The sequence below is a fragment of the Fukomys damarensis genome, unplaced genomic scaffold, assembly GCF_012274545.1.
Source record: "Fukomys damarensis isolate Sample0158 unplaced genomic scaffold, DMR_v1.0_HiC HiC_scaffold_50, whole genome shotgun sequence".
NCBI lineage: Eukaryota > Metazoa > Chordata > Mammalia > Rodentia > Bathyergidae > Fukomys > Fukomys damarensis.
This window is the reverse complement of record NW_022900962.1, coordinates 1-23,976: the sequence shown is the minus strand read 5'-3', so window position 1 is coordinate 23,976 and position 23,976 is coordinate 1. Positions and strand designations below refer to the sequence as shown.

The 23,976-nt window shown below is 41.4% G+C and overlaps 1 protein-coding gene across 1 annotated transcript; it reads right to left on the bottom strand.

Annotated features, from left to right (window-relative positions):
* Positions 1–3,771: 3,771 nt before the first annotated feature.
* LOC104867218 (cytochrome P450 2B4) lies at positions 3,772–17,928 on the bottom strand (the record flags this gene model as incomplete). The annotated part of the gene is made up of 8 exons (XM_010631518.2): positions 3,772–4,618; positions 12,272–12,413; positions 12,594–12,781; positions 14,280–14,421; positions 15,081–15,257; positions 15,775–15,935; positions 17,434–17,583; positions 17,745–17,928. Coding segments are annotated over 8 exons (1,335 nt in total), but the record flags the coding sequence as incomplete, so codon positions are not given.
* Positions 17,929–23,976: the final 6,048 nt, after the last annotated feature.

Here is a 23,976-nt window from a genome sequence, read left to right as displayed (position 1 = left end):
GAACTGACACGTAAGGGGAGGGAGCATGGGTTCGCGGCCAGATGGGTATTCTTTAGAAATCTCTTAGAAGACATTCTTGGGGAAGCTGAAATTGGAATACTAGAGGGTTGGGGGAACTTGGTTGGGCTGGTGGCCCACTGACCCATCTGTAAGAACGTATTTAATACTTACACAACACATGGGTATCCAAACATATGAGGTCAGCATCAGTACCGTGTCCAGCTCCCTTTCCCATCCCCTGTCATCCAGCCCAGCTCTTGCTAGTCCATGCCAAGCAGAAAACAATCAATGAAATCCTGAGGTGAACACTGTGGTGCAGGATTTCCTGGAGTGACAAAAATCACTCCTTTCTTGAATGGTACTGTACAAACTAGCATGAGGATGAGGAAAGTGCTGAAGGATTCCTGAGAGCAGTTCAAACACCTAGAGGGAAGCAAGGAAGACACCAGAGAGAAAGAAAAAGGCATGAGTTCATGCGCACCTCTCACCAGGACTTGGAGAGCTCCCTAGGGCAGAGCTTCTCAGGTTGTGCAATGATAAACTAACTTAAACAACACATTTCCTTTGCGGAGGGGTACCATTTTCTAATTCCCCTTACAGAGTGATGCTAGATGCTAACAACAGCCTTGTGGGAATTACAATGTAGAGAAACAGGGAGAGATGGAAATGGACTCCTCTCCAGGGATCTGGCCTGGTGATGCCTTCTTGCTCAAGACAGGAAAAACGTCATCCCTTTCTAGGATACATCTACCTTGATTGCTAGGTAATTGTGGAATCTTTGTCCTCACCTGGCTTAGAAAGAACTGACAGCATGGAAGGATTCATTCAGCAAACTTAGCAGCTGCAGGAGCGTGGGGTCCAGGTAATTAAAGAACTCACCAAAGATGATGGAGCAGATGATATTGGCCATCACAGATTGAAGGAGGATTGGGCCCAAAGAAACCTCCAGGGAAAAGAGGTTTATCTTGGACACCTAGGTGTTCCTTTCCTTGTTCTTCTGGGTACCTCTGACCTGGTGGTTCATCTTTGCACACGAACTTGAATTGTTTGTCTCTTGGCAAGACTCTTTCACTGGGTCTTTTCATCTAAGCCTTTCTTTTTGTTCATTTCCCCCTCTCTGTCTCTAGTACTTTAGGTGTCTATGTTACATGACTTTCTTTGTATATTTGTGTCTCTCATTAGTCTTACCTCTGACTCTTCCTTTGAGATTGTGTTTGCTTTCTTTTCATATACCTGTCTTTCCATCACCCTCTCCTGCCAACATTTTGTGCTGGCCCTGACAATTTAATGTTTATCTTCTTTGTTTCTAAATTTTTATCTTGAAGTTCCTATGTCTACACATCTTCTCTTTCTATCTTCTGTCTGTGTATACATTGCTGTTCCTCTTTTAAGTGTCTTTTTTCCTCTTTCTCTCTCCCTAATTCAATTGCTGCATCTCTCTGTCTCTGAGCATCTATCAGTCATGCTGTCCCTCCCGATGCCACCATCTTGTAGAACCTCATCCCTCACCCTGCGATTTCCACAGTTCCACCAACAAACACTCAGCCTCCTTTCTGATTTGCCCCTTACTACTCCACTTCCCTATCTCAGAGTCCTTCATGGTAGTTAGACATAATTGCTGAAGGACATTCCAATGCTTTCCATTGGCATTTGTCTCATCTGAATAGTAAGACACGGAATGAGACGTGGGAGGACTCATTCAATGTTCTCTCCTCTCCACCTCCCAACCATCTTTCATTCACCAGTTCCCTGGGAGATGTGGTTAGTGATCCTAATGAGTCCTCGGCCAGAGAAGGCCTCAGTCTGATCCACAAGGGCCTCCCTGATTACCTCATGTCCACACAGGACAACAGGAGGCTCCGATTCCAGGTTGTTTATAAAGATGTTGTCATGCTTTTCCCACAGTTCTGGAGACAGGGTCCACATCTCACTAGCTCATCCAAGAAAAGGGTTGTCCAGTGTCACAGCTGGGTCATATCTTCCACAGTAGCCTGAGCTCTGTTGACAGCAGCTCCCACACAACAAGATTTGAATTATGTGGCTCCATTCAAGCCCCTCAAACATTCCCTTCCTCTAGTGTCCTTGGCTCTACCAAAGCCTTCACAGCCTTGAATTTTATTAATTGCACTAACTCTCCACATCCAATTTCCTGAAGCTTTCCTTTTCCCACAATTGCCCAAATCTATAAGAAATTCTCCTCCCATCTACACTCTCTCCATACATTCTATAGGTATTCCAGAAGCTTATGAAAGAGAGTAGATTGGTCACATGGTAGCTGAAAGAATACAATTCTAATCTGGAGAGTTCAACCCAAAGTTAGAACCTCAGACTGCCTTGATATCTATGATCTTTGCTTCCCTCTTGCCCACGACCTGCCTCACATTCCTTCTCCTCATCTTACCTCTTGGAAGGACTCAAGAAAACCCTTAGAGACTGTTTGCAACATATTTCCCAGGAATGTTAGAGGCCAGGGTCCAGGTGCAAGGCTGACACTTGGAGGTTGAGTGGCACCAGATCTAGCGTAGCAAGAGGCTAATCAGGATGATGAAGAAGATGAAGTTGAATAGCACCATGGTTCTTGCTCTACCTGCCACCCACAATTCCTTCTCCCTTGAAAGGTAGGCTGCTGTGTTTGTTGCTTTTCTCCTGTGGCTAGGGCAAAGGTGGTTGTCAGGAATCTATCTTAGCATAAACCCCACTAAGTTTCCAGAGAATACAGGGAGTCCAAAGTTTATTCCCTCTTTGCAGAAGACCTTACAGAAGCCCAGTGTTCAGCATCTGAATGGAGACTCTGAAAGCCAGCCTGCCCTTCACTGCTGGCTGGCTAGAGATATCTTCAAGAAAAAAAACTTGAATGTACTACATTTCTCTCCAGGATGTGTGGTAGTGCCAAAGAGCAGGATATGTGGAGGCCAATCCCAGTGTGGGTGGCTCTATGAGCAAATGTCATGCAGGGTGAGAGATCAAGTATAACTAGAAGTCAGATTTGACACCATTGGTCTCTTAGGGAATGGGAATGTTTTTCTCACTTCAAGAAAGTGAGCTATAGAGAATGTGACATGGTCTGAAAGGATAGGTCTGGCTTCATTTGAAGCAGGAGGTTAAGAGGTGCCTGATTTAGCCAATGTTTCATTTAGTCATTCATTCATTCCTCAGCATATGCTTTCAACAACTGTCATATGTCACACCGTGTTCCCGGAGCTAAAAGCCAAACAGTGAAAAGTAAACATGTTGACCCTTCATGGAGCTGGTTTTGAGGTGCTGGAGATGCTCTCACAAAAAGCTTCTCTGAAATGGCAGAGATCACTTCTTCGCCTGTGGTGATCAGGCTTTGCAGATTTATTTGCTATTCAAGAGATTTAAAGCAAAATCCATGGTGCCAGCATAGAGTCACACATCACAAGGGATAGCGGTTGAAGTTGCTCTTTCACAGAGAAAAGAAGCAGTGAGAAGCAGCTAAGGAGGAGAATGAGGGAGTCCAAAGGTAGCATATGACTATTTTTTTCAGCATCATATGACCTCCAAATGTCATGTAAAGGTTAAAAAAACAAGTACACATTATATTTTGTATAAGTCAATTTATATGAAACATACAGGAAACAAGTCCATAGAGACAGAAATCAGATTGGCTCATCAGATTGGCTGGTGTAAGGGGAACAGGGAGTAGCTGCTTAATTGGTAGAGGTTTTTTTTTCTCTGAAACTAACAAATATGTCTGAAACTAGACAGTAATATACATACAACCATGTAAATGATCTAGATAGCATTATCTTGCACACTTTAGAGTGTTCTATTTTATGTAGGTGAACTTAATCTTCATTCAGTGGTGCCATAGTGAGGAGGTTGCGGTTTACAGCCACAGTATGAATCTGATCCTCCACTCACTGGCAACGTGACCTTAGGCAGCTAATGCCATTAGCTGGCTTTTGTTTTATGTCTTTAAAATGGGTATGACCAATGCACCCAACACCTGGGGCTATGGAGAGGGGCACTCCTACACAGAACCCATTAGCACAGAAGATAGAGCACAGAGAGCTGACAAATTCAAACTGTGCTTGCTCTGTGAAAGGGAGAAATCTCTCACCATGAGATGTAGCCTGGGAGGCAGAACTCCAGAACGTCCTTGAGTCAAATTTTTCCTTTTACCCCCAGCTTCTTTATTTACACCAAAGAAAGGGCTTCATTATTATTGATTCATTACCAAATTCTACAACTTTATCCACATGTGAAAGGAACACAGCATAGAACTTTAGAAGAACTGAGACAGTACAGAAGGAAGCCTACAGAAATAACTGTTGCATGGAGTAGCAAGCAGGTAGGGGAAAGAATGCTGGCTCACAACAGGATTTTCAGAGGCAGGAAATGAGGGGCCATTCTATACAGAGTCAGCGCACTGAATGACCCTGAAATCCTTTGTTCCATTTTCCTCATTCCCCTGAGCGAGGCAGAAAGCAAATCTGGTATGTTGGGGCTATTCGGCCAAGACCAACTTCCTGGGGTGTGAGGTCAATGTCCTCAGGAGCCACTGGGCTGGAAATGGAGAAGTTCTGAAGGATGGTGGTGAGGAACAGGAACAATTCAGCTCGGGCGATACCTTCTCCAAGGCAAATACGCTTCCCTGTGGACAAGAAGATCACAGGTATAGGCCAGGGTGATATTCTTTGTCCTGCACATCCTTAATCTCAGACCCCTGTAGCCATTGTACAGGCATGATCTTTAAGCTACAATTTGGGGTCAACTTGTAGGAGGTCCCCAATCCTTCTGATTCTGGGTACAGATATTTGGGTGGATATTCCATGTTCACTGCTCTAGAAGATACAATAGTTTGTAGTTCTGTTAGATCTTCAAAGGGTTCAGTGGCCCCATAGAAGATAAGGATCCATTTGGGTATATGTGTAAGTACAAAAATCTGTTCACATTGTGACTTAACATTTTCGGTAGTCTTCATTTTTCACATGAAAGAATTATCAATCCCATAGGGCTATTGTGATGGTTAAATTACTATTCATAAGAACTCAGATGAAAAATACCTAGCTCATTTCAAAAAAAACTACACTATAGTAACTGTTTTGTGTTTTTGCAGGGTGGTAGGGTTTCTGGGACTATATGCCTCTCCCTCTCTCTCTCACTCTCTCTCTCACACACACACACACACACACACACAAACACACACAACTACACACACATTCACTACTGCTAATCTCTACATATCTGTCCTTACTTCTTTACCTCTCGCTCACTCTAAACTGAGGATAGAACTAAGGAGTACAGGAACTGAACCTCATCCTACCACCCCACTCTTCCCAACTCTCACAGAATACAAAATGAGGGAAGAGTACATTGCACTGGGTCACTGGAGCCACTGATGAAATATAAGGCTAATGACTTGTTACAGGTGCATTTCCTCCACCAAAAGATAAGAAAACTGGACATTGGTGTTATCCAAGGGTAGAGCTTGTTAAATTTGATCTAAAGTTTCCTACCTATATACCAAATTGGAAACTAAACCAATATATAAAAAAACTGCAGGTTATTTGAGAATATACTCTTGTAACAGGTATCCAAATCTCAGCTAAATAATAGCAGTCAGGCTTCTGGCAATCACGGCTGCACACTGCTCAGACATGTGCAAATAAGGCAAAAGCAGAGCTTAACCAATAAGCTCTTTCTGTGAGTCAGTTCCTTTTCCTGTGGATAATTATTGCCTGTATACATTGCTTGATAGAGATCTCTCAATTGTTACTGATTCAGGTTATTATTCAATCACAAGTGGTTTCTTTGCTACAATATATTTTACCAAATTTAACTGATCTAAAGTTTCTTTTGAACAGCCAGAGTAGAGTAGTAAGGAAAATTACTCAGATTGTCCTCTCTGCTCACAACCCCTCTAAGCATTTTAGGTCTGCTTGGGTTCAGCTTTTTCAACCATGTGCAGAAGATTCTCACAGTCCAAAGAGAAGAGAAGAGAAGAGAAGAGAAACACAACACCAAGCCCATAAATATATGCTAAATGAACCAGTGAATGAATGACATAATATAAATGATAACTTAATGAATTACATCAATAGAGGAGTACAGCATGTCCTGCTCTATGGAAAGGGCCAGAGACAATAGGCTAATGTTAAGAACACTGACATGAAAAGCAATCCAATAAGCTGCCAACATCGGTGTAGCTATTTCCTTTATCCCAACATCTCCAAGAAAAGCCAACAGATGAAGAAAAGAGCATGCAGCCTTCCCCCACCAGGAGCAGCCATTGCTCCAGCACGAGGAGGGCTGCTTGGGCCCTGATCCACCAAGGGAAGGATAGCCACGCCTTCCCCCACCAGAAGCCGCCATGGCTCCAGCACCTTGGAAGGTAACCAAGCAGACGCCCCTGAATTCCCACAACTCCCCCACAACCCCCCCAATCTCAGACCTCCTGATTGAGCCAGTCTTTGGACCCACTCTGCAGAGGTAGAGGTGGTCATCAAGCGTATTTTTCTAAGTTCCCAAAATTGAATATCTTCAAAGAAAGGGCATGGGAAACCTGTAGTAGAACGGTGTGGAGTTCAACCGTTCAGAAGGTTGGGGATCTCAATCTGGGCTTTGCATCCCGAGGTCAGTCTGCATCATGCGGTTCAGCCATCAGCTAACTGAGATCAGGGGTCTTGAGTCCTAGCTCTGTCTGAGCCCCCATCCTAAATGGTAAATATACTATATTGAAAAGTTTGTTCACTACAGACATGTTTTAGACTGCTTCTTGATTTCAATTCAAATGGTTTAAGGGTGATAGACTAGTGACTACCACAGGTGGTCAGTTTCCAAGTTGTGCTTGATCATATTGTGCTGCTGGTTGGGATAAAGGATTGTGGTTGATTTAATAAGCTGTTTTCTCTGATGTTATGGAGATGAGAATGTCTGTGGGTTGTTAGAGACACAGAAGCTAGAGTGCAACTATATCAGGAAGATTTGGGTGATAATCCAGACATTAAACCAAGGACAGTCCGACAACAAAAATAAAAATGAGAAAAAACTTAAGCAAGACACAAAGACACACTTCCAGTTCACCAATGGCAAACAGTAGGGCAAATGAGGATGAAAAGGCCAATAGTGAACCACCAGGACACCCTGAACTCAAAGCACAGGAAGTAACAAAACAGATCAATCAGGCTCTAGAAATATTCAAAACAGAAATAATTTCCCAGATAACCATAGAGATAGTGAGCAAAATGAAAGTCGCGATTAGAGACTCTAGAACAGAAACTGACAAAAAAATAGATGAGCTCAGGACCATGATAGGAGCCATGAAGGCCCAGCATAAGAAAGAAATGGAAACAAAAAACACCCAACATAGGAAAGAAATGGAATCCATAAAACAGATTCAAACAGATATCCAGGAGATTAAACACTCCATTGAAAGTGTACTAAACATAATAAAATAATGCGAGGATAGAATCTCAGTTATAGAAGATAAGATCACGGTCAGTGACCATGAAAAGAGTGGTCTCTTAAAAACAGTAGGGGATCATGAGAAATAGATCCAGCAACTCCTAGATGATGCAAAGACGAATAACATAAGACTGATAGGAATCCATGAAGGAGCAGGAGAAAATACAAATGACTTTAAAAAGCTGTTCACAGAATTAATGACAGAAAACTTCCCAAACAGCGGCGAAGAATTGGACCTTCAGATAAGTGAGGCATATAGGACCCCAACTAGCCACAATCAAAAAAAAATCTACACCTAGACATGTAATAATCAAGATCCCAGAAACCCAACGGAAGAACAAAATACTATAAGCAGTAAGAGAAAAGAAACAAATCACATGCAAAGGAAAGCCCATCAGAATCACAGCAGACTTCTCAACACAAACCTTTAGGCCAAGAAGAGCCTGGAATGAGATATTTCAAGTAAGAAAAGAGAACAACCTCCAACCTAGACTGATGTATCCTGAAAATCTCTCAAAATGGATGGGGAAATAAGACACTTCCAAGACCAAGAACACCTGAGAAACTACATGAATACCAAACCAGCACTACAAGCAATTCTAAACAAGATCCTAGAAAAAGGCAATGAAGGTAACAACACCATGAGGCCCAACAGAGCAAATCAAATAGGCAAGGCAAGAAACTAAAAGGAGAAGGTGAAAAAGTAAAAACAGTCAACAAAAGGCCATAACAGGACAATAATAAATCAGTACATATCAGTTATAACCAGCAATGTCAATGGCCTCAACTGACCAGTCAAGAGAAATAGACTGGCAGAATGAAATAAGAAGTAAATCCAGCAATATGTTGTATACAAGAAACACACCTAGTGCAAAAAGAAGCCCATAGACTGAAAGTGAAAAGATAGAAAACAATTCTCCATGTGACAGGAGCCCAGAAAAAAGTCAGGGGCTGCAATCTTATTTGCAGACAAAATAAATTTCACACCAAAACTGATTCTAGTATTATAGATGTAGGACAGTACTGTATCATACCTCTGTGAATGTAAAATATCTTGTACCTGCTTTATGATATGCAGTAGTAACCATGCTTTATCAGAGCTACTTTTAATGATGTTACTCTAGAATGTTCTCTCTTCAGATGATGATTAAGATGCTAATTTTTAAAATGGTGCCAGGTACTACAACAACAACAGAACTTTGCTGTTTTCTGGGTATTATTCTTCTCTTTGTTTTTTTGTTTTTGTTTTTTTAATGGAGTTCCTGAATGTCTATAACTATGTTCAGATGACTGCAGAACCTGGAAAAGCTGTTGCTGCTATTGATGCATAAAATACTGCTATTATTGGTCTTTTTATATAAATATAAATATAAATATACATATACATATATATACATATATATAATTTGAATTTTTGGAAATTTTATGTGTGCTGTCAACTTTGGAAAAAGTTATCCCAACTTACTGTGCTGAGTTGGAATTGTACAGAAATTAACAGCCATATTGGTCCAGAAATGTTAATTTTTTCCCATTTTTACATGGGTAATGCGCTGTATTAAATATGTAAGGTCATATCTATGTAGGTTTGATTACAAAAACTAATAAAGTATTCTCTAAATAATGAAAAAATAATAATATAACACTACAAAAGCAAGAAGCAACTTAAATATGTTCAAGGACCATTTTTATCTTCAGAATTAAAGATTATTTTAATTTTACATCATTGCCTTTTCTCTTTTACTTTCCTTTTTAGTTTTATTTTAGGATTCACTATTTTTAAGGTTCATATAGAGGTTTCTTTAACTGAAATACCGAATAGTTTCTCTGGTGTGAAAAACTATAATAGTACACAGGATCCTAATAAGATAATTAATAATGTGAAATAGGAAGTAAAGGGCTAAAGGTGTAGGGAAAGTGGGAAGGGTGGGGGAAAAGTAATAAGGGAGAGGAAAAAAATATGAGAAAATGAAAAAAATGGAAGTAAAGTGTTTGTAAAAGGGGAAGGGAGGAGAGGGTGAAGGGAGGGCAGGGACAAGGGGAAAAAACGAGAATCAAGACCTATCATGTAAAGATACAGGATCCCAATAATGAATGTAATTGTATTGTATACCTAGACTGTACCAATAAACTCAATAAAAATTAAAAAAAGAGTATGCAGAGGGAGGAAGTCATGTGTGCCCACTGTATATCTCATACCTAATATCCTGCCATCAGGGTACAGCAAGGACTTCATCCCTGCCAAAAACAATCCACCTCCTTTCTAGAAAGGGGGTTGAGGTGACTGGTCTAAAATATTGAAGTTTTACCCCCCCCCTTGAAACCATAGAAACTATTTTGGGGTTGGCCAATTTTCATAATTTTGTTCAAGGAGACTGTGATTTCCAAGGCTTGTGAAGGAGGTGGCTATGGAGAAGTACAATGTGAAGAGGGGCACTGCCAGAGTGCTGCCTCCATTTTGCTATGTGGAGTTGCTAAGGAGATGTGGAGGGTGTTGAGATGTCAAGAAGAAACAAAAGATGGCATCTTTCTTAGTGAAATGGCTTGAATTGTAGGCTCAAACCTTGTTAGAAGAGTACTTATTTGGAGGTTTTGATTATGTGAGTCAATAAATTCACCTCATTTCTAAAGTACAATACAGGCATGTTCCTGCCATTTGAAAAAAAAACTACTTAATACTATGAATCTTCTTTTTTCTATACTGGATAGAATGTTGACAATTTTGTGACTGGGAAATAAAATCTGTCAATTAAGTCTAGAAGTCTTTTGGCAGAGATTTTGGGTCTTTTGTGTAGGGTATCATATCATCAGTAGCAGCAAATAATGACAGTTTAACGTCTTCCTTTCCTATTTTTAACTGCTTTTATTTCTTTCTCTTGTTTAATTTCTGTCGCTAATGTTTCCAAACCTATTTTGAGCAGGAGTGGTGGCAGTGGACATTCTTGTCTTGTTCCCTATTTTAGTGTGAAGCTTTAGGGTTTTTGACAATATTGGCTGTTGGATTTGCATAGATGTCCTTTTCAAATTGAGATAAGGACCATCTATTCCAATATTCTGAGGGTTTTTAAAAAATCATGAATGGGTGTTTAAGTTTGTCGAATGTCTTTTCTGCTTCTATTGAGATGATCATATGGTTTTGGTCCTTGACTCTGTAATATAGTGTATATGTTTATAGATTTATATACATTGAACCATCCTTGCATCCCTGGGATAAATCCAACTTCATCAAGGTGTATGATCTTCTTGATGACCCTCTGTATTCTGTTTACCAGTATCTTATTGAGGATTCTTACATCTATGTTCATTAGTGAGACTGGCATGCAGTTCTCTTTCTTGGTTGGGTCTTTTCCTGGTTTTGGAATCAAAGTAATATTTGCTTCTAGGAATGTATTTGGAAGTATTGCTTCTCTTTCAATTTCACTGAAACGTAGTGGCAGTAATTCTTCACTAAATGTTTTGTGGAATTCAGCAGTAAAGCCTTCAGGACCTGGACTTTTCTTTGTTGGTAACATTTTAATTACATTTTAAAGTTGACTGCTTTTAATTGGGGTGTTTAGAATTTTTATTCCCCCTCTCTGCTTAATTTCTTGCTTTGCCTGCTGGATTTGCTCTGTTGTGCCTCATGGAGTTGTGATCTTCATTGTCTTTTTTCTAGGATATTATTTAGAATTCTTTGGATTGCTGGTTTGGTATTCTTCACATTTCTCAGGCATTCTTTCTCACAGAAATATTTTATTTCCCCATAAATTTTGAAAGATAGTTTTGTAGGATACATCTGTCTATGTTGTTTTCTTTTAGGGCTTGAAATACTTCATTCCAGGCTCTCCTTGACTTGAGGCTCTCTGTTCAAAAGTCTGCTGTGAATCTGAGGGACTTTCCTTTGCATGTGATTTGCTACTTTGCTCTAATTGTTTATAGTATTTTGTTCTTCTTTTAAGCTTCTGGGATCTTGCTTATTACATGTCTATTTGTGCATTTTTTGTGATCATGACTCTTTGGAGTCCTATACACTTCACTTATATGTATGTCAAATTCGTTTGCTCTGTTTGAGAAGTTTTCTGTCATTAATTCTGTGAACAGTTCTTTTTATGTCACTTGTACTTTCTCCTGCTTTTACATGATATATCTCAGTGCTTACTTTTTCCCAATCACCCTGCCCTCCCTCCAACCCCTCTACTCCTCCCTATTTACAAAGTCTTTGTTTCCATTTTTTTCCTTTTCTCATATTTATTTATATTTATTTCTTTCCCCTATCCCTCAGAACTCCCCTTCTGCTTTGGACTTTTTCTTTCCATTTCATATTATTTTATCCATCTTTTATTATACTCTTCATTTATACTTTGCCTTACTCAAGGGAGAGACACACTTGTTGTTTGTTTGCTTTAGTTTGCCTTTTTTGAAAAAATGAGTTTTGCTCTGATTTAGATTTTTTCCCCATATTTGGCAAGAAATTGAGGGATTTGCACATGCTAGGCAAGCTCTTTACCACTAAGCGATATCACCAGTCATTTTTCATTTTGTTTTGAGACAGGAAGATGCTAAGGTGCCCAGGCTGGCCTTCTGCCTCGGCCTCCAGTGTAGGTGAGATTATAGATGTAAACCATTATGTGCAGTGGGTTTGGAAATGGTTCAATTGCTCAGCTCTGCCTGCAAGGGTGATTCTTTAGGACATAGTATCACACTCAAGTCTCCTCAAGGGTGGTAGTAAAGATGGGCAAGGTAGTTCATTTCAAGCAAGTAGAATACACTGAAGAGCTCAGGAAGCAAGTGCTTGTGATCCTTTGTCTCAAAGAGAGAATGGGAATTCTCTAGTGTCTGGGAGGTGGGCAATGGATCAGCTTACCTAAGGAGAAAGGTATAAGAGCTTCACTCTTCTTCAGTACCCCCTTGGCATCCAGAAAGTGATCAGGGTTGAATGTGTCTGGTGTTTCAAAATGACGTGGATCATTGAGAGCAGTAGTCAGGATTGGGTATATTTCAGTGTTCTGAGGAAAGGTTAGAAGATCAAAAGGTATTGCAATGCCTTGGTCCCCACATGCAAAAATGCAAATTAAAAGATAAAACAAAAGAAAGATGAAACAAGCTTTTCCTGTTGAGAAACCAACAAGAGGTTGAGATGGGGGTTTAGAAAATCAAAGAGGCTGACGGATCCCAGCCAGGCTCACCTTGGGGATGATGAACCCTCGGAAGTGAGTGTCTTTGGTGACCTTGTGGGGAGCACCAATGGGTGCCAGGTCCGCAAATCTCTGAATCTCACAGATGACTGCCTCGGTGTATGGCATCTTGGTTCGGTCATCCAAGGCTGGCCGGCGGTGTGAGCCAATCACCTGATCGATTTCCTTGTGGACTCTCTCTGCAGAGACAAGGGCACAATGAACCCCACATCACAAAGACACTTTAGCAATGTTTTGTTTTGTTTTGTATTTGACCAATGAGACCAAAAATCTCGACAGAAAGTCATTAGACCATTTATACCCTCAAAGCAATCTGCTGTTGCTAAGGGAAAGGAAAAAAGAACTCTCACCCTTTAAAATCCAATGGATGTTATAAATTATCTCCTCACATCCACAGCTACACACACAGAAAAACACAGACATGATTATGCATAGAATTTTACATTAACTCCAAAATTCCTCCTCTAACATGAAAAACAAATAAGCTAATATATGTTATGCATGTCATTGTGTCACTGCTAAGTCCTTAAAACTATAACCATAGAATATATCAATAAATTAATCCATGAAAAACTGGATGATAAAATGTGTCCATCAATCAATCAATGCTAAATCAATAAAGGAAAAATTGAATGGATGAGATGAACAAACCAGGGAATATATGTATTCAATATATCAATCATACATGGATCAATAAACCTACTAATAGATGGTTCATAAACAATTCAATAAACTCCACTAATTCATAATTATGAGAGTGCTAGATGTATAGCTGAATGTGTGAGTGAATAAAGTGGTGAAGGTGTGAGTAAATAAATGAATGGATGGAAAGCTTGACTGACAAATCAGTCATAAATAAATAAGTTGTTAACTGAATAAATAAAGGAGTGATGCATTATTGGAGAACTCCCTGCCCCGTACTAGTGGGCTGTGAGTGACAAGTGCTTCTTACCTTCCATAATTTGGCTGTATTGCTTTATATCAGGAGTCAGACCAAAGGCCTGTGTGACTCAAATATCCATGTCAGATGGCGGACTGGGCACGGATAGCCTCTCCGTCAATGACCGCCATGGAAACCTAGGCCCTGGCCTGTGCAGTGGCAAGACTCTACTGAGTGAAATGCAGCTGAGGTCAGTGTGACCTCAGTTAACACCATTTACCCTGAATTATGGCTTCTCACAGACCTTGTGCATTGCTTACTAATTACACCCTGTGCCCGTACTGGTTTGTTCCATCCTAGCAAGATAAGCAGTGCCTACTCCCTAATAGCCCTTCCTGGCGCCACCTTGCCAGGTATTCAGCAGTAATTCACTAGGCCTCAAAGCTCCCTAGCTCCCTATTGCTTCACACAATTGTATTCAATAAATACTGGATTGTTGGGGGCCTTTGTCTTTGCTGCCATGAGCAGCACTGACCACGACCCAAGATTCAGCTTCTACACTCTCAGTCTCATTTGTGTCTCTTCGTCATTCACCTTGTGTTGTGGTGGCCACAGGCCAGGATGCATGGTAGAGATCCTGATAATGTCCCATTCCCCACTCCCTACATGAGTCCAAAGCCTATAGAGTTCCTAGGCTAAGTGGCCATGTTATCTCTAGTCCAGGAGAGCCCTACATCCCACCTCTGCAGCCCAAAATGGGATCACAAGACCTTCCCAACTGGCTGTCCCTCACCAACCTGTGACATGGGGGTATTTGAGCAAAAACAGGAAGCCATAGCGGAGAGTTGTGCTGGTGGTCTCTGTGCCAGCAAAGAAGAGTGAAAGCGAGGTCAGGATGAGGTTCTTGTGGTGGAACTCAGTGTGTGGGTCAGATTTGTCCTAGGTCCAGAGCAAGGAGAGAGGAGAGGGTCAGGGGAGATCAAAGCCTTGTGCAGTAAGGGTCACCTGTCCCTCTGATCACCCTCCCTCTCTTTCTGGGACTCACCTATCTGGCTGCTTTGCACATCTCTGTCCTTGGCAACCATATCTCTCTTTCTCCCCATACCCCCACTGTTTCCCACCCTCGGGGTTTCTTTATCCCATGTGCGTCTGTTCCCACCTCTTCATCTCTTTGCTTGTCTCTCACTTTCAGTCTCACCATTCTCCTTCTGCCTCTGTGGATCTTTCTCCTATTACTCTTTGGTCTTTCAACCTGACTCTTCCTCCACTAGCCCTTGCCTCTGTTCTCCTTCCCTCCTCATTTCAGTTCCTCCTTCTCATCCCACGTCAGCTATCATCAGTTCCATTAAATGCAGCTATTTGGGGAATGTCAGCAAATACAAAGGTGGAGAGGGGAGGCATTCAGAGTTATCAGTTTCTCCTTCTTACCTTCTCCTTCCATGAACTTCATCTTTCTTTCACTTCTGCTTCTCCTCCCTTCCCTTCCCTATTCTCTCCACCCTATCCTCTGTTCTTCCTTCCCCTCTCCTCCTCTTTCCTTTCCTTCTGTTCACCTCCCCTTTCTCCCATCCCATCCCATCTAGTCTCCCAGATCTCACTTTCTCCATGCGGAGCAGGTAGCTATCAATGAAGTCTCTGGGGGTGCTGGGGTCCAGGGTTTCACGGTGTTCCTCCACACTGTGGCCAATGAAGGTGTTGATTTCCTGCAAATTTTTGTAAACTTCTCTGTGTGTGCCCGGAAAGTGTTTCAGGATGCTGGAGTAGAGCTCAAACACCTGTGAGAAACAAGGGGCGATGAGGGTCTCCTGTGACTCAACAGATGAGAGAGCTGGGAACCTGTTTTGGGCCCAAGACCTGCACAGGGAATCACTATCCCTCATTCTCCCTATCCTCTGAGTTTACCTCTGTCCTGCTCTTTCATACAGACCACAAACACAGACACGCACGTGCACACACAACAATTTGTCTTCCAGAATCCATCTCTATCCTTTATTTATTTTTCTCTGTCTTCTCTCTTTTGCTCCCTTCTCTCTTCTCCAAGATTTGACTTTCTTTTCTCTCCCACGTTATTTCTGCACCCACTTCACTCCCCTTTCTTTTTCTCTGGTTCCTGGTCCCTGTTCACTGTGTGACGCTCATTTCAGTTCTGTATTTCTGTCACTCTGTGCTGTTTCCAGCCCCAAGTGCATTTATGGGCTCCCCAAAGCAGGCCATCATCCCCCACCCCTTGCCTTGGCTGCTCCCTTCATCCCTGTCCTCCTGCTCTCTCCCTCTCTCTCTCTCTCTCCTGACCTGACTGGAAAAGCAACTGAAGAGAGAAAAGGTCCGATAGATCAGGTCCAGAAGCCTCAGGAACTGGCGATCCTTGTAGTCAAATCTTTTTCCAAAGACAATGGAGCAGATGATGTTAGCAGTGACAGATTGGAAGAGGAACAAGGTGTCCACGAGGCCACCTGGGGGGAAAGGCAGTTGCTAACAGGAAATCAACTCAAGAGCCTGGGGAGCATTTGGCTGCTGTTCTGTCTTGGTGGCTGTCATCTCTTAGTAATAAAAGATAAGAATAGCAATAAAAACTGACACTCAATGGCCTGTACTATGTGACAGGCTGTATTCTATGTACTTCATGTGTTATTTTAACTTAATTTCCTCTACAAAATTGTAAGGAAGATATTATTCTATTTTTGTTCCACTTTATAAATGGATGAATGATTAATGGTTTAATGATTTGATCAAGATAACATAGCTACTCATCACTGGGGCCAGGATTCTGACCAGGCAGCACAGAGACAGAGCCGGGGCTGATGGTCCCTACCCTGCATCTCACCCTGGGCTCAATTCCCACTCCGTAAGGGAACAAAGTTAAGCCCCGAGAAATAGGGGGTACAGCAGTATCCAACTAATTACTTGTGCAAATTTTAAAAGCCCTGATCACTACTTCATTCCTGTTATACCCGCTTCACCTCTTCTCCATCCTCCGAGGACTGGCTGAAAAGGAGGGAGACGCTGAGCCCAAGAATATAATGTAGGTAGATCTCTCTCTCTCTCTCTCTCTCTCTCTCTCTCTCTCTCTCTCTCTCTCTCCCTCTCTCTCTCTTCCCTCTTTCTTTCACCTGTCTCACTGTTCTTTCCTGCAGGCCTTTCCATAAGACTTGTCCTTCTATCACTCTTATTTTCAGTCTCAGTTTGTCTCTGTCTTTATTTTTTTTCTGCCACTGTGAGTGTCTTCCACTGTCTTGTCTTTCTTTGTCTTCTGTTTGCTCCATCCATGGCCTTCCTTCCCTCTTTCCTCATATCTGTGTCCATGTCACTCTGTTTCCCCATTATTCTTCTCCGACTCTCTGTCCCCACTGCTTCTCCCAGCTTCAAACTCTCCACATGCGATGAAGACCTGGCATGAATGAAAGGATGCTGACCGAGGAGGTGCTAACAAGCAGTGCTGTCACCTCTACATCCCTGTCTAAGGGGATTCAAAGGGGACTGAAAATCCCTCCGAAGACCAGAGCACTCACCTGCCTCTTTCCTCACTGCCTGCTCATCAGCACTTCACTGAGGAAAGGCAGACACAGTTCACTATTTTCACCAATTCTACTATTCCTTCTTTCTCTTTTGCTATCTTTCATATGAGGCTTGTTTTTCCTTTTGACACACATTTAACACACAAATTGATCTCTCTGGACCCAAATGAATAGCATGCAGTTACTCAGCCTCTTTCTCTGAGTTATTTTTGGACATTGTAAACTTCACAGTTCATTCCCTGGCTATCTGTGCTGCTCTGCTCCTTGTCTGAGTTCATCCCTACTCCATCTCTCTCTGTCTCTAGTGCTCTGTCTGACTCTACTTCTACCCTTCTCTGCCCTTTGTGTACCTCTTTGTGTTTCCGTTGCTGTGCACCTTGCCCCTCTGTCTGCATGTTTGTCATTGTTTCCTACCCACCTCCCCCTCAAAACTCACCCTGGGATTTCCGCAGCTCCTCCACCAGCCACTGAGCCTCATCCTGAATCCGCTCCTCCACGCTCCTCTTTCCCATCCCAAAGTCCCTCATGGTGGCCACAGAGAATCTCCGAAGGGCCTTCCAGCGTTCCCCATTTGCCATGATCACACCTAATGGTTGTAGGGGACACAAAGGATGCATGGGAATTTCAGAAAAGTCAGATCCCTCCCCAACATTTTCCTTCCCTCTCACATTCAACTTCTCCATGTCCCATTCTCCATCCTGTCCCATTCTCCATCCTGTCCCATCCTGGTGCCTCTGAGGTACTCACCATATCCCTTGAAGACAGCTTCTGTGACAGCAATTGTCCCCCGACCAGAGAAAGCCTCAGCTTGGTCCACCAGGGCCTCCCGTATGGTCTCTGTCCCACACAGCATGACCACGGGCCTTGGCCCCAAGTACACGGTGAAGACATCTCCATATTTCTCTCGGAGCTGCCAAGCATACCCATTCCAGAATCACTATTGGTCATTGTTAAACCATTAAAAATGCTTAAACGATTAAAATGCTTGCTATTAAACGATTTAACTAGTTGTTAAACTACTAAAGTGCTTAAATACACAGAAGTAATTAGATGCTACCCCAACGACCCTTAGTTGCTCCTAAGCTTCCTTGATTTTTTCCCAGGACCTAAAGGTTTAACTTGGGACTCACCAGGATTTTTTCCCAGTGATTGGGGGCCTAAGCAGTACAGCTGGTTGAGTATCACTAATCTCATCTTAACCTGTACCCTTCAGTCGAGGCACATCTCCCTGGTATCTCAACCAAAATAATCCTTAGTTCCCTAACTTCTACCTGAATTGTGATCCTAAATAATTTCCTGGGAGAACAACACTGACTCACGCTCTTGGTAGGGGGCAAAGGAAAGTTACTGCCCTCTAGAAATGATCATGAAACGTGAAAACTCAGATCAGTACAGCCTCTTGAGAAATATCCAGACAGAACAGTCACCCCTCAGAATTTGTGAGGAGTGGATCTCAGATATCAAAATTCTCTGTAGTATTTGTACATAACTCATCCTACTACATACTTCAAACCATCTCTAGATTACTCTTAACTAATACAATAGGAATGCTGTACAAGTTGTTGTTCTCCTATATTGTTTAGGGATTAATGACAAGAAAATTGTCTGTACATTTTCAATACAATTATAATTTTTTTCAAGTATTTTCAATGGAAAGCTGAGGCAGAACCCACAAATATACAAGGACAGCTATATTTGGTGAAACTAAACACATGCATACTCAATACTTCCCCCACCAAATACTGGTTCAAAAAAATATGTACTCATTCACAATGGGGGAAAAATATTCACATAAGCCTTCTTAGTAATATGATGATTAGCATGTGGAATAAATACTGAAAGTTACACAATGGCATGTTATGCAACAATGAAACGCAGCCAACGAGAGCTTTAACCAGTACTCTAGAGGAAATTCACAGACATGTTGAGTAGAAGCAAATTGACACAAAAGTAAGTTTGGTTTGCATCTGCTTCTTTCACATGATGTACAAATACCTCACAAAATTCCAGAGAGTGGGTAGTTTACAAAGAACTTAGTTTTTTTTTCTTCTTTTTTATACCCTCAGGTCCAAGTTCACAGGGGCCTGGAAACCGATAGGAGTTGAAGCCCATCCTGGGCTAAATAGCTTGACTGTTTCCAAAAAAATAAAAAGCATATAGTGGGGATCTGATTTTGTCTGAGGATCAAGAACTACCTCTTATGGGAAGTGATTCCTACCTCGATATCTAAGAAACCTCACCAATGAGGCAGGGGAGGCTGAACACTAACCAAAGGACAATACCTAAAAGATGGCACCTTGCTCCACATTTTCCTGCAAGAAAACGGAAATGTTTCCTGCAAAGAAGAGTGGGCGATCCCGGGCGTTGTGGTGCACACATGTAATCCAGTACTTGTGACAGTAAAGTACGAGCATCACTGTTAATATAAGTCCAACCTGGGCTATAAAGTAAGTTCAAGGCAGCCTGATTACAAAAACAAATTCTCTGAACAGAGATGTGAAGGAATAGATGAAACAGAGAAGACAAAGGAAAAGCAAAAGAAAGGGAAGAAACATCAAAAAATAAAATTTTGGTTTTTGTTTTATTTGGTTTTGCGGAATTTTTTGTTGTTTCCTTTGTTGTTTTGATTTTGTTTTTGGTCTTTTTGAGACAGGATCTCTCTATGTAGTTCAGGCTGGATTTAAACTCAATATATAGTCCAGGATTGCCTCAAATTTGCAGCAATCCTCCTGACCCAGCCTCCTGACAGTGGAGATTATAGGAGTGCACCACCACACCCAGCTTAAAAAATAAAATTTCAAAGTTAAGAAATTTCCAGTTCATTATAAAAAACAGACTATTTAAGGCACCACTTTACCAAAAAGTGTTTTGTATCTATAGTAGAGTTTTTTATCGTATTTAAATAATGTAAAAAACTGCATTTTTATACATGAAATTGTTAATTTGACTAGAAATTTTATTTTTTTCAAAGAATTCATGGCCATCTTCAATTCACAATGATGGAGAAGTGCTATACACCATTTGGCCCAGGATGCCAGAGGAGATTGGTAACAGCTTTCAAGGCTTGGAAAGCCTGTCCATTCAGTCCAGTGTGCCAGAGGACACCAGCAGCAGCTTGCGACATTCTGAGGAGCACAAAAGCAGTGTAAAACCCTCTGGCAGGCCTGTCTGTTCAGTGCAGTGCACCAGAGGACACCAGCAAGAGCTTGTAACCCTCTGGTAAGCCCACCCCTTTTGCCAAGTGCACCAGAGGAGCCCAGCCACTAAGGCGCAAACACAGTGGTGTACCCCACCCCACAAACAATAGAAAGAGGGCCTCTCTGAGGCTCCTAGATGAAAATTGAAGCCCAATGGAAAAGTGAAGAAAATCTCTCAGATAAAGGCACACCACACCACCATGGTTGGTAGGTCGGAGGAACCAGCACCTCACTTCAGAACCTGGTCTAACTTTAGGGGAAAATAGCTGGAACGTGCAGTAGAACCTCGCAGAGTTCAACCCAGCAAGTGGTCAGAGATCTCAACTTGGGCTTTGCAGACAGAAATCAGCCTGAACCTCTGGGGACAGCAGCTGGCTTGCTGAGACTAATTAATTTAGGCCTACACACTCTTATCCACACTATCTATTGTGTAAACAGAGGCATACCCTGAAGGAGGCGCTATATTTCTATTTGTATATTTATTTTCAAGGTAATTTTTTCTCATCTTTGATAACTTGAAAATTGTATCTGTCTTTTCTCAAATTTTTTTCTATTTTTATCTTCTTTATTATTTTCTTTTCTCTCTCCCCATCTCTTTCTCTCTCCCACCTTGATCTTCGTTACTCTCCCTTTTTGTTCCTGTTCCTATCCTAATTCTAATGTAATTTGTTTCTTTTCCTTTTCTTCTCTTTTTTCTTCTCTCAATAGCCATTAGCTTTAAAGGATAGTGATCACAGTCTCTACCCTCCCAATTGTTCTTAATTGGTTCTGTTCTTGTGTATATTTTGTTCAGTCTTCTCTTCTCTTCACAGCTTCCTAGAGTTTACATGATCTTCATGTGTCCTCTGACCTCACTTCTAACCTATCTTTATGCTATCTAATTATCTCTCCCTCCCTCCCCATTCCTTCTAAATCCCCATCCTAAAGGGTAAGGTTGCTACATTGAAGAGTTTATTCACTATAAGCATATTTTGGGGTGGTCTGCAATTTTGATTTAATTCACACAGCTAAATGTGATAGATTAATAACTACCACAAATTGGTCATTTTCTAAGCTGTGCTTGATGCTATTGTGTTGCTGATTGTATCATTTTGGCTAAGGTGTTGAGATAGATCCACTCCATTGCCCTCCGTGGTGTAATGAAAATCAGATTGCCTCAGAGTCAATAGGGACTCAAAACATAAAGACCAGCGATATCCAGAAGATCAAAGTATTAACCCAGGAATTAAACCAAGGACAGGACCAACAACAAAAATAGAAATGAAAAGACATTTAAACAAGGCACAAACACAGACTTCCACCCCACCAAAGGTAAACTCTGGGGGACATGAAGTGGAAAAGTTTGTCAGTCAACCATCTGGACACCCTGAACCAATTGCACAGGAAGGAACAACACAGATGAATACGGCTTTAGAAAAATTCAGAACAAAAATAATTTCCCAGATAACCACAGAGATGGTGAGATGAATGAAAGACATGATTAGAGGCTCTAGAACAGAAACAGATAAAAAAAGATGAACTGAGGACCATGATGGAAACCATGAATGCCCAGCATACGAAACAAATCAAATCCGTGAAATAGATTAAAACAGATAACGAGGAGATTAAAAACTATAAGAATCATTCACAGCAGGATGAACAAATGTGAACATAGAATTGCACATATAGAAGATGGGATTGTGGCCAGTGACGATGAAAAGAGAGATCTCTTAAAAATAGTAAGGTATCATGATAAATCAATCCATCAACTCTTAGATGATGTAAAGAAGAATAATATAAGACTTGATAGGAATCCAAGAAGTAGCAGGAAAAAGTATAAATGACACCAAAAACTCTGTTCACAGAATTAATGAAAGAAAACTTTCCAGGCGGAAGAATTTGACATACAGATGAAGTGAGGCATATAGGACTCCAAATAGCCAGGATAAAAAAAAACACTATACCTAGACATATAATAATCAAAACCCTGGAAACTGAACAGAAGAATAAAATACTATAAGCAGTTAGAGAAAAGAAACAAATCGCATGCAAAGAAAAGCCCATCAGAATCACAGCAGACCGTTCAACACAAACCCTCAAGTAAAGGAAGGACTGGAGTGAGGTATTTCAAGTCCTAAAAGAAAACATCCTCCAACCTATACTGATTTATCCTGCAAAGCTATCTTTCAAAATTAATGGGGAAATAAGATACTTCCAAAACAAAGAACACATGAGAAATAGCATGAATACCAAACTGGCCCTCTAAACACTTCCAAACAGTATCCTGGAAAAAAAAATGCAGGCCACAACTCCATAAGTGCAAAAGAGCAAATATACCAGACAAGGCAAAAAACTAAAGGAAAGGATGGAAAAATAAAAGAACTGCCAACCGGGAAAATAAGATCACAATGAAAAGTCAACACATAACAGTTATAACCATCTACGGCCTCAATTGACCAATCAAAGGAAATAGGCCGGCAGAATGGATGAAGAAGTAAAAAACAATATGCTGTATACAAGAAACCAACTCACTCCACATGGAATCTCATAGGCTGAGAGTAAAAGGATGGAAAACAGTTCTCCATGCAACAGGATCCTGGAAAAAAGAGCGGGGTAGCTATCTTATTTACAGATGGAGTAGATTTCAAACAAAAACTAATTAAGAGACACAAAGAAGGCCACTACATCCTTGTAAAGAGAAGTGCTACATACACAATGAGACAGGCCCTTGCCTTGCCTCCATTGTTTTTCCCACAAAATGTTTTGCTGTGGCAATGTAAGTTTGTGCTGCTGGCCTCCTGCCCAATGTCTCAAAATAGGTTGGGACTGTTTGAGTTGTGTGGCCTTTCAGGAATGTTCTGTTAAGCTCTGCCCCCTCTCAGGAATGTCCTGTAACTCTGACCCTGCTTAAGAATGTAACACTGCTCTCTGATTCAGTGAGCATACTCACACAGCGTGTGTTTCAGGAATGTTCCGTAACTCTGCCCTCCTGCTTCATTCAGCATGCTCACCTACCCTGCAGATCGCTATAAGAGGACGCTCGACTTCTGGTAGAGTTCTCAGACTCCTTTACACCCACCAGGGCTTCCCAACATCATAAAGGTCTTTTTTTCCAGCTCTTCAAAAGACCAAAAGATTCTTGAGTTTTCAAAGAATGGGAGTTTTGACCCAGAGCTGCCACACTGAGCTGCACAGCACAGCTGTGCATTCCAATCCATGGCACTTGTCTGCAACCATGAGCTGTAACACTTGCCTATAACTCAGAGCTGCTCTGCTCTGCCACAACAACACTAGTCAAAAACTACCCTTGGGCCGAAATTATTTCTATTCTTCCAAAATGAAAAATACCCAGAACCATCCCTAAGCCTCAAAAAACTCATTTAATTGTAGCATCAGTCTCAGTCCTGACTAAAAATTTTAAAGCATTTTTATGAAATTGTAGAAAGTTGATTGTAAAATACAAATGTGAAGAGATTTTGGGAACTGGAGGCTATCTTAGTTCTTGTGCCCTGGACCAATTGAATTTCAACCGACTTTCATTGTGGTGCATCAGTCAACTGATATCAGTAGGAACTGCCTAGCTGATTAAGAAAACATAGTGATGGGTGTGACTGTGTATGACTGATGTATAGGCCAACAAACTGAAGGAGGAAGACCCACCCCATACATGGTTGTATCAACCAACAGAATTGTAGCCTGGGCAAAATAAAAAAAGAAAAGAGAAGGCCCCTGTTTCAGAGGACCTCCAGTCTTAGCCATTGCCTTGGAATCTGTCTCCAGTTTTTTCAGTCTTCTAATGCAGG